Source organism: Papio anubis, chromosome 9 (genome assembly GCF_008728515.1).
Source record: "Papio anubis isolate 15944 chromosome 9, Panubis1.0, whole genome shotgun sequence".
In the NCBI taxonomy this organism is placed as follows: Eukaryota; Metazoa; Chordata; class Mammalia; order Primates; family Cercopithecidae; genus Papio; species Papio anubis.
In genome coordinates, this window is record NC_044984.1 from 11,623,309 (window position 1) to 11,635,318 (window position 12,010).

At 39.5% G+C, this 12,010-nt stretch overlaps 1 protein-coding gene across 1 annotated transcript in view; it reads right to left on the reverse strand.

The window, feature by feature from the left end:
* Nucleotides 1-12,010, reverse strand: part of LRP6 (LDL receptor related protein 6) — a 149,038-nt gene that overhangs the window by 30,646 nt on the left and 106,382 nt on the right. The window contains exons 13-15 of the mRNA XM_003906011.4: nt 3,873-4,075; nt 1,988-2,199; nt 512-702 (exon numbers count right to left, since the gene is read on the reverse strand). Coding sequence (XP_003906060.1) covers nt 512-702; nt 1,988-2,199; nt 3,873-4,075 — 606 coding nt within the window. The remainder of the gene's footprint in view (nt 1-511; nt 703-1,987; nt 2,200-3,872; nt 4,076-12,010) is intronic.

Consider the following 12,010-nt stretch of genomic DNA (forward strand, 5'->3'; position numbering starts at 1 on the left):
AGAAAGGTAAAGGCCACAATGAGGTTGTGAAAGGTGAATACTAACTTATACCAACTTAAGAGCACAATTAGACCTTTTTCCTACAGGTTATGAAACTACCCTGAAGATTTTTTTTAAGTAAAGCAGTGACACTGAAACCATGCTTCAGAAAATTTAGGAGCCATGTGTAAACTTTCATGGAGAAAAATTGGCAGGGAGATCAACCAGAGGCTAGAATTTGGCCCGAGATGACAAGAACATAAACTAGAGCAGAAGAGTTCGGAAAGGATGCATTAGAAAAATATTATTTACAGAACCAAGATCAAGAAAACTGGCAGGTAGTTACATAACAGAGGAGTAATCATGTTGACGGTTGAAGAAAAAGCTCTTCACCAACCAACTTGATGCTGACTACATTTAATGAATAAAATTGCCAAGAAATGCGCCAAAAACAATACGATGCAAGAAAAACACAATAGATGAATCATCTTAAAAACTCAAATTAAAATAAGGAAACATATTTCTTGGGTACCTGAGAGATCACTGCTTTCAATTCGCCGGAGGTCTGAATCAGCCCAAAAGAGCTTGCCCAGCCTGCTATCAAGAGCTAAAGCAATTGGTTTACTTAAGCCACTGAAAAAGAGGACCTCCCGTTCGGTCCCATCCAAAGCAGCCCGTTCAATTTTAGGAGACCTTTCCTGAAGATTGGTAAAATACATATACCTAGAGGGAAAGGAGGAAAAAAAAAGTTACTAGAGTAAGAAACCACATAAAATGAGAATATTCTTATTAAGACAAATGGAGGCAGAATATTTTTAAATACTGGTTTTCAATGTTTTAAAATATGTATTTTTTGACCAGGTACAGTGGCTCATGCCTGTAATCTCAGCACTTTGGGAGGCCGAGGCGGGGGGATTGCTTAAGCTTATGAGTTAGAGACCAGCTTGGGCAACACGGCAAAATACCATACCCCAAAAATTAGTCAGGCATCGTGGCATGTGCCTATAGTTCCAGCTACTCGGAAGGCTGAGGTGGCAGGATCACTTGAGCCCAGGAGGCAGAGGTTGCAGTGAGCTGAGATTGTGTCACCGCACTCCAGCCTGGCTGATAGAGCCAAACTTTGTATCCAAATATATATGTATGTATATGTATATAAATCCTCTTTTATAAAAATATATACATATATTTATATATTTACATTTTCAAAAGGTAATGGGATATTTTACTACTTTTAATAGTAGCAATAAAGGTACACAGAAGTTATTAGGGAGCTTTCACAGATTAACAGAATAGTGTTAGACACAGGCACACATATGTTTTCAGAATAATACAATAAATTAAAGATCAGTAACTAGAGACCTGAACACAAAAGTTTAAATTCTTTCTAATTAATCTATTTAATAACTAAAAAGAAGTTATATATAAATCACTTCTTATATTTAACTTATAGATTTCATCCTTTTCTTCTTTTTTGAAGTAAGCTACTTTCCTTGCTGAATACCTTATCATTGACTCAGATACAACTGTGTACTGAGTATTTATTAAATGAAAGAAAGCATATTAGTTCTCATCATAAAGAAAACTAGTGGTAAATACAAGACTAAAAAATAATTAAATGTAAGGTAAATTGGAAAGGACTAAGTATAACTTAAGAGAGGCATAGATACAGAGTGTTAAGTATTCAGGAGGGGGAAAAAAATCACATCTGACTGCGATGAGGTAGATCAAGGAAAACTTCCTGGAGCATGTGGCAGTTGAAATGGTCCTGGAGGTATGGTTAAAGATTTAGAATTAAAAAGCAACAGTGGCTCAGGACAGAAAGTCTGGGCAGTGAAATCAGAGAAAGTATAAGACAACTGTTAAGATAATGCAGAGACAAATGGATAGAGAATATTGAGTTGTTTGCTGGAGCACAGGACATTTAAAGGTAAATAAATAACAGGCTGAAAAAGAAGGGTGAGGAGGGTCTCAGAAGCCACAGTATCTGAACGCCACTTTAGTAACATACCCTTTCTCTGGGTTTACCACAATGGCTCGAGGTCTGTCCTGCTCGCCTTTTAGCACCACACCAATTGATCTCCCATCTAATCTCGTCACATTAATGACATTGGTAGCCTCACAAGTCCAGTAGATGTAGCGGCTGTAAATATCAATGCTGAGGTCATAGGGTTGTATCTCCAGGTTCTGACTTGGAACCGAGCTCACAACCACAGTAAAGCCCTACGGGAAAAAAGAAATACACAGAAAATTAAACTCCAGGGGCAGATAACCCTGAGGCAATCACTCACAATGCTTACACCTACATGGGCACACAGCTGAGAAGGCTCTCTCAAGTCTTAAGGAGTATTTCTTACTGATACCTTTCTTTATGGGTAATGTGCTTCTTTGTTAATACACATCTCCAATGTTCCTTGGGTTATCCTGCTGCTGAAAAAAGAGCTGAGGTCAGATTAGTTGCTCCAAGAACCTGATAATGCCTTGATTAGGAGATGGGAGTGAAAAGGTGGCAACTGTCTTCTCTAAACTGGAGACAACTGTGGCTAAAACCACACCCTAGAAATATCTCTAAAGCAACGGATTGCAACTAGAGGCAATATTGCCCCGCCATGGGCATTTGGCAATGTATGAAGACATTTTTTACTGTCACAACTGTGGGAATATAACTGATATCTAGTGAGCAGAGGCCAGGGATGCTGTTAAACATCCTACAATATTCAGAGCAGACCCCCACAACAACAATTATCCAGCCCAAAATGACCACAGTGCTTGAGAAACCCTGCTCTAGAGATAAGAGCAACTAGTAAAGGCTACAAATCAAATCTATCATCTTCTTTTCTGATCCTCCAGTCTACACATGTAATTTTTTAAAAATAAAGTGAAGCAAAAAGATAGGCTTTGTCCATTTGTGACATCTGAACTGTATCTTACTGGGTATCTCTGAAGTAACATATTCCTTAATTTCTATCTATTAGTTATCAGCCCATCAGTCCTGGCCTATATGGCAGAAAGTGTATCTGGAATATACAGCTATTACTATACCCTAATGATCTCTCAGTAGCCCTAAATATATCACCTCCTTGCTCTTTATTGTAAGATGAGACATAGTGAAAAACGGTACTCTAACCTCCCTAAATTTTAATAAATTCAAGATATAACTTACTATCACTGCTATAAGGATGACAACAAGTAATTATTTATAGTATTATAATCCCAGTCTAACAGGGCTTGGCCACAGAAAGAAAGCAAAGAAGTATCAAGAGTGATATGTAAATCCATAATTGGCATGTAAATGGGTAAGATTTATTGATAATATCCTCATTCCCATCCCACAGTCACCGAATAATTATGACCAAAAAAACCCATTGGATTAATAACATGTTAGATGTTTTTAACCTTACTGAGATTGTGTTACATGTTCCATATCCTCTGAACCTTTTAAATAATAATTAGTAATGTAACTGTAGAGTTCCTGTTAAATAACACATAAGAGCTATGTGCTTTGCATTCTTTTCAGCTAAAAAAGTTCGTAAGAATTCTAAGTGAGGGATAGAGCTGGAATCAGAACCAAGGCCTATTTCAAGGCTTCTAATACTCTATACAAAGAGAAATGTAAGGAAAAAGGCTTCATAAAGAAATGTAGGGGGCAGTCACAAAGCCATTACCGATATAACAGCTTAAGTAAGCCTAACAATTTTCATCATCATATCATCATCAAACAATTGCTTACTCAAAATATCGTCAGAAGGAAAAAATAAGTTACTAGGTTCAGATTTTCAGTTTCATAAACACATACAAACACACTTAAGCAGAGTCAAGACTTAAGTGAAACAGAATGGTTGGTGAGTCCAATTATTAGTCAGGAGAAATGAATTTTGAACCACGCTCTCAATTACCTGGCTGCCATCTTCTTGTGCCTTTCGGATCATGTTTTGTCGTGAGTCAATCCAATAGAGTTGCTTGTCCAGAGGGTCATAGTCAATGGCCCGGACATTCCGAAGGCTGTGGATGGGAAGGATGATGTCGGGGCTCTGTTGTTCATCAATCACCATGCGGTTGATGGCACTCTTCTGACTGAAGAGCAGGAAAGTGGTAGGAGCTTAAAAGGAAGAAAAGAGAAAATCTGAAATCTAGTTACCCTATATCCTCTATCATCAATGATTTGATCAGCCTGTTGTATGTATTTCATACAAAACAGACACAGATATTGAAAAGCTAAGGCTGAGAACAAAATTCTTTGGCATGCCCTCAAAAACTCTCTTCAGAGTAACACTAATCAGCTCCCTGGTTACCAAATCAGTTACGAACTTACCTAATTAATGACATAGCCACCTACCCTATATTTCTCCATCTTGTCCACAGAGATACCACAGAACACTTCATTTCCATGAGGTATTTGATAAAAATACACAAAATTCTCCTGGTCTACCAAGTGAATAACCCTTAACCTATTCTGTCTGGTAGATGGCAGGAAGCCTGGGCTTATATAAATTAAAGCAGAAACTTCTAGACTGATTTTACACATGACCCATCTCAAGGGAAAAAAAAAAAGAAGGTTGATTTTGGTCTCAGCCTTCTCATTTGATCTGAAGTAAGTCACTGAGCCTCATTAGGCCAAAGTTTACTCAGCAGTAAAATAAAAGTCATAGCCATCTTGTCCCTCTCACTGAGTTACTATGAGAATTTTACAACGTATATGAAAATACTTTAAAAACCGTAAGGCACTATATAAATGTAAATTTTAATATGTTTTTAATAATTTAAAAATTATTTATAAAAAATTAATAGAGATGGGGTCTCGCCATGTTGCCCAGGCTGGTCTCGAACTCCTGGGCTCAAGCAATCCTCCCACCTCGGCCTCCCTCCCAAACTGCTGGGATTACAGGCAGAGCCACTGTGCCCAGCCATAAATTTAAAATAATTATTTATTACCAGTAGTAGCAGTAATAAACTTGGTATTAACAGGCATTGAACCTTCATGGACTGCAGATATCATTTTGTTTTTTGTGTATGTGATGACATCATGGAAAGAGAGCAGGTAAAAATTACAAAAACTAATAATAATAGATGCTTTATGATATGGTTTGGCTGTGTCCCCACCCAAATCTCGAATTGTACTCCCACAATTCCCATGTGTTGTGAGAGGGACCCAGGGGGACGTAACTGAATCATGGGGGCCAGTCTTTCCTGTGCTACTCTCATAATAGTGAATAAGTCTCACGAGATCTAAAGGGGTTTCCACTTTTGCTTCTTTCTCATTTGTCTCTTGCCGCTGCCAGGAAATAAGTGCCTTTTGCCTCCCACCACAATTCTGAGGCCTCCCCAGCCATGTGGAACTGTTAAGTCCAATTAAACCTCTTTTTGTTCCCAGTTTCCAATATGTCTTTATCAACAGTATGAAAATGAACTAATGCAGTGGCGCGATCTCGGCTCACTGCAGCCTCCACCTCCTGGGTTCAAGCGATTCTCCTGCCTCAGCCTTCTGAGTAGCTGGGATTACAGGCGCCCACCACCATGCCCAGCTAATTTTTGTATTTTTAGTAGAGACAAAGTTTCACCATGTTGGCCAGGCTGGTCTCGAACTCCTGACCTCAAGATCTACCCACCTTGGCCTCCCAAAGTGCTGGGATTACAGGTGTGAGCCACCATGCTCGGCCAAAAATGACTTCTGAGAGATTACAACAACTTCAAAGTCTAATGCCATTTTTAAAATCTTCATTAAAATATCTGTATACATTTCACAGACATCACCTAAATCCAGGAGAATTTTGTCCTTCTCAGGAATATAAAACATAAATAGTCAAGCCACAACTTCCTGCTTTATTTCCTTCTATTCCCCATTCTTCACAGCTCCATTATTAGTGGTCTCTCAGCTTATATTACATTTACACTCAAATGAATACTGGCTTAAAACCCAAAGGAAATCAGTACTCACAAAGAAACTTGGTATTTACAAAACTGTAATTCTGCTTTAAGTTCATTAGTTAAAAACCCACATTCAGCTTGGAAGATTTAGAAAGTTATCCCAATGGGCCGGGCGCGGTGGCTCAAGCCTGTAATCCCAGCACTTTGGGAGGCCGAGACAGGTGGATCACGAGGTCAGGAGATTGAGACCATCCTGGCTAACACGGTGAAACCCCGTGTCTATTAAGAAATACAAAAAACTAGCCGGGCGAGGTGGCGGGCGCCTGTAGTCCCAGCTACTCGGGAGGCTGAGGCAGGAGAATGGCGTGAACCCGGGAGGCGGAGCTTGCAGTGAGCTGAGATCCGGCCACTGCACTCCAGCCTGGGCGACAGAGCGAGACTCCATCTCAAAAAAAAAAAAAAAAAAAAAAAAAGTTATCCCAATGATCCTACTACAAATCTCCATTATCTGGAGTCCATCATACTAATACAATGATTTAACAACTTTTAGCAATTTTTTGTGGAGTCCATGCTTCAAGTAGTAAAAACACATCACACAGAATAGCTAAAAAGTCTCCCACTATAATTTTTATTTTAGAAGAATATTTTGGCAGTACTACTTTCTTAGTAAAGCAAAAACAAAATGTTACAGGTTCTAAATTGGCTGGGCACAGTGGCTCATGCCTGTAATACTAGCCCTTTGGGAGGCTGAGGCAGTAGGATCACTTGCGGCTGGGAGTTCAAGACCAGCCTGAACAACACAGCAAGACCCCCTTCTGTTTAAAAGACTTAGAAGAAAGATCCCAGAGTTTTAGTTCCCACATTTTCTTGCCTGGGAAGCAATTAATCAAATACATATTTGGCTCCTAGGATATTTTGCTGGGTATTCTCTTTTCCAAGTAAAATTTTAACCTTCAATAAGATTCCACATTAGTTGTGGATCTTGTTGTTCTAGAAATGTGGATTAAGATAAAGCCACATGTGGCTCCAAATAAATGCCTGTTCCAAAAAATCTACTCAAATATATTAAAAATTACAAATTAACTGGTTATTTCTAAAAGGCAGCCAATATTCTAACCTATTTTCAAGTCAGTAAGTGCTTAAAATGACAAAGAATATGCCATTTTAAAAGCCTAAATCCACCCTATCAAATTTATGTAAACTTTAACCACCTCTCCCACATTTCCTTCAGAATGGTGCTTTAACAACGACCTCATCTGGTTGTCTGAGTCTTGCATTCCCACAATGAAGACATCAGAGAAGCTGGAGGATGAGATGTGTACGTAGGAGGGAGCTTTTCAGTTCTCTTCTGAAGGCATATGTGTTCACCGGTAGCTTAGACAAAGGTGTTGCTCCTGTTTAAGAATAGAATAAACTAGAAGGCCAAGCCTATCATGTATGACTGTACCATTTGTGCACTGTGCCAGGGGCATTGAGTAGGAACTGAAATCCAGTCCACACTTCCTTAGCCACGCCATGCACCTGCAGGGCTAAATCTGCTCAGAGGAAACATTTTTTTTCCAATCTGCACAAAGATGCCACAGAGGCCACTTCAGTACTGAACAAAGGATTACAACAATTTGGCTTCCCATTTACTCTCTGATCTAATCTCTTTATTCACTTCATTCCAGCAACACTAGCTTCCTAGGTGTTCCTCTAACATGTCAGACACGTTCCCCCAAGACCTTTTGCATTACTATCCCCTTTTGCTTGACAGGTGTTTTCCCAGATACCTGGGAATAGCTCATTTCTTCACTTCCTTCAGTTCTTGACGTAAGTGTCACTTTTTCAGTAAGAACTTCCCTAATCACTCTACTTAACACTGCAGTCCCTGCCACCATCACCCTTTCTTGCTCTTTATATTTCTTCATTATACTTATTGCCACCTAACCCCTGACATAATTTATTCAGTTTATTATCTGTCCCACTGAATCTCATTCACTGCTGTATTTTCCAACGGCTGAAGTAATGCGCAGCTTGTAATAGGTGCTCAATAAATAAATACTCATTACAATAATATATGAAGAAACAAGCAATAGAGCCTAGCACAGTGGCATGTGCTCGTAGTTCCAGCAACTAGGGAGACTGAGGTGGGAGGACTTCTTGAGCCCAGGAGTTCAAGTCCAACTTGGGCAACACAGTAAGACCTGATCTCTTAAAAAGAGGAAAAAAAGCCAGAAGGAAGCACTGGGTGACAAGGAGAGTCTTGTAGCTATGATTTTGAAAGTAAGAGAATAAAATCTGAGGAAAGGAAAAGAAAAATTTATTTAGGACCTCCAATATATTACCTATCATACTAAATGTTATTTAATCCACAAAATTATTATCTCTATTTTATAGGCAAATGCACTGAAGATCAGAAAGCTCAGGCCAGGTGTAGTGGCTCATGCCTGTAATCCCAGCATTTTGGGAGGCCAAGGCTGGTGGATCACCTGAGGTCAGGAATTCAAGACCAGCCTGGCCAACATGGTGAAACCCCCTCTCCACTAAAAATACAAAAATTAGCCAGGCACCGTGGTGCACCCCTGTAATCCCAGTTACTCAGGAGGCTGAGACAGGAGAATCACTTGAACCTGGGAGCCGGAGGTTGCAGTGAGCCAAGATCGCGCCACTTTACTCCAGCCTGGGTGACAGTGTGAGACTGTCTCAAAAAAAAAAAAAAAAAGTCTTTCGGCCGGAACCGCCATTTTCCAGTAATTCGCCAAAATGACAAACACAAAGGGAAAGAGGAGAGGCACCCGATATATGTTCTCCAGGCCTTTCAGAAAACATGGAGTTGTTCCTTTGGCCACCTATATGCAAATCTATAAGAAAGGTGATATTGTAGACATCAAGCGAATGGGTACTATTCAAAAAGGAATGCCCACAATGTCACCATGGCAAAACTGGGAGAGTCTATGATGGTACCCAGCATGCTGTTGGCACTGTTGTAAACAAACAAGTTAAGGGTAAGATTCTTGCCAAGAGAATTAACGTGCATATTGAGCACGTTAAGCACTCTAGGACTCGTGATAGCTTCCTGAAAGGAAGAGATAAGAGATATCCCTGAAAGGAAGCTATCAGAAAATGGAAAGTGATCAGAAAAAGAAAGAAGACAAAGAGAAAGGTACCTGGGTTCGGCTGAAGCGCCAGCCTGCTCCACCCAGAGAAGCATATTTTGTGAGAACCAATGGGAAGGAGCCTCAGCTGCTGGAACCTATTCCCTATGAATTCATAGCATAATAGGTGTTAAAAAAATAAAAGACTTCTGGACTGCTAAAAAAAAAAAAAAAGAGTTAAATGATTTTCCCAAGGTCATGAAGCTGTTGGGTAAAACAGCGTATGTGTTTTTCCAGGCCTTGCCTTGCTTCTTCATTCATTTATTTAACAATAATTTCTTGAGTGTCTACCACAGACTAAGCGTTATTCTAAGGCACGTAAGGTATGTCAATGACGAAAACAGAAAAAAAAATTGCTGCTTCATGGAGTTTATATTCCAACAGACAGACAATAAGCAATAAATATAACAAAGAAGGAAGTTATATAAATAGTAGAGCGTATAAATGACATAATACATAAAGGGGTGAAAGTGCTATGGGAAAAAGAAAAAGTACAGATAAGGGGCACTGGCATGCTGGATAGAATAGCAGCATAATTTTAATTTTAAATAGCATAGACCAGGTGTCACTATGAAGGAAAGAATGCAAGAACAACACTCCAAGCAGAGGAAACAAGCAGTTCAACAGTCATGAGGTGGGGGTACCCAGCCTATCTGAAACCAGCAATGAGGCCAGTGTGGCTGTCATGAAGAAAGCAAGGGAGACAAGAGTAAAAGCTGAGGTTAGAGAAGAAAACTGAGTGGTGGGGCGTGAGAGGGAAGAAGGGGTTGTGAAATGTTGGGTATAGGTCATGTAGGACCCAGCAGGCCATTGTAAGAACTAGGTTTTTATTCTGTGTGAAATGAGAAGCCAGACTTCTCAAAAGACATGTCTATATATGTTACTGTCCTTTCCTTTTTTCCATTCACGTTTTAATGTACTGCATTCTGCGTTTCCCCATTACTTCCCTGAAATTACTCTCTTCAGGGTTAATAACCACCTTACCCAAAAATCCAATGTATGCTATTTTAGACCTCCCCTTACTCATTCAACAGAGTTCATTTTTGAAACAACCTTATCTCTATCTTCCGTGCCTCTATTCTGTCCTCCTTTTTCTCTTACCTCTCTGATTGCTACTGCTGTGTGCTCTGTGAACTTCTCCTCCACAACCAGAGTTGCATAGTTTACCAAGTGCCTTCTTTTCTCTCCATCAGAGTTAGCCCACTCATGGGGGTTATGGCCCACAAGTTAAATCTGGCCTGCTGCCTGTTTCTGTAATAAAGTTTTACTGGAATTCAGCCACTTCCATTTTTAAAATGTATTGCCTGAGGCTGCTGTCACACTACCATGGCGAGAGCTGGGCAGAGTTCAGCAGGTGTGACACGGCCTAAACCCCCACAAAGCCTATGAGAGAAAGTTGCTGGCTCTTGAACAATACATTCTCTTTAGGTAACCTCATTCATTTTAAATACATTCTGGTATTTCCAAAATTTGTATCTCCAAACTCATGTCTCTTCTCTGATGATAGGCCATCAACTAAGACACATTATCTAGAGATCATCCTTGCTTCCTCCCTTTCTTTCCCACACAGAACTCATTAATAACTTCTGCTTGTTCCAGCTTCAAAATATATCTTGAATCTATCAACCTCTCTTCAACACACACGCTGCTGCCACCACCACTGTCCAGGTCTATCTGCATTACCACACTGGTCTCACTGACTTCCCTGGTACTGGTTCTTCTCCCCAGAAATCAGACCATGTATTATCTTCTATCTTCACAACAACCCTATACAGCAATTACTATTATTATTCCAATTTTACAAATGAGAAAAAATTAAGGCTTAAAAAAATGTATTACTTGTGTAAAGCAAAAAAGCTAATGTGTGGCAGAGATTCCAAAGTATAACCTCTTAATCATTCCACCATATGCTTGTGTTCTTTCTCTTTCACAACTGAAGTTGGCATCAGAATAGATCAAATTTTTCCTATGGGAATTATGACTTTCTTTTGTGCTTGAGAGAATGTGTCAGGTCAATAGTTAATTATCTCTAATATCCTTAGCAGTTTGTTACTTTCCACCATGTTGACCCAAACTCTACCTCTCCCATAATCTATTCTTTCTGATCTAATCTACTTATTTCTTAATCGTATCTACCAATTTGTTCTTGTCTATCCACCAAGAAATGGGCCTTTATATATATTTAAGTTATAAGCCAGGTTTCCCCTAGTCAACAATGTTTTGTTACACACTTTGTTGTTACTGTTGTGTGTGTACTTGCCGGTATTTAAAAATCAGGAGATGAGGGAGTCACACACAAAAAAATCTAGATTCAGGACCGAATGAAAAGATCTGGTAACATCAGCTTCAGTTAAATTGCAACTGCCTACTATGTTCATTGCATTTTCTCTTTAGTTTCTTATCAACTATTACTTTATACTGCATTACATGTTCTCATATGCATTTTCTGTATGGCCTATTAAACATTTAAATTTTTCAAGACTGTCCTACTCTATGCACTTCAAAGGACAAGTAAGTTGTGTTTTGGGATTCTGTTTTACTCCTTTACAATAAATATGATGCATGAAACTATGCAAATTTTACACTTAATATTTAACGTCCAAGGGTGAAAGACTTAATTTTTCCTTTTTTTTAAAGAAAGAATCTCTCTGTGTCACCCAGGCTGGAGTGCAGTGGTGCCATCACGGCTCACTACAGCCTCAATCTCCTGGGGCCAAGTAATCCTCCTACTTCACCCTCCTGAGTAGGTGGGACTACAGGTGCACACCATTACTCTGGCTAATGTTTTTATTTTTTGTAGAGACAAGGTCTCGCTATATTGCCTAGGCTGGTCTCGAACTCCTGAGCTGAAGCATTCCTCCCACCTCAGCTTCCCGAAGTGTTGGGTTATGGACATAAGACAATGCACTAGCATAAGACTTAATTTTTCTATAACATCAAATTGCTATCATCAAACAAGTAGTAAGTAACAGAAACTTGCATTCCCCTACCCTTTAACCAACCAAATGACCCCCTCTGGATTCCCACAATAT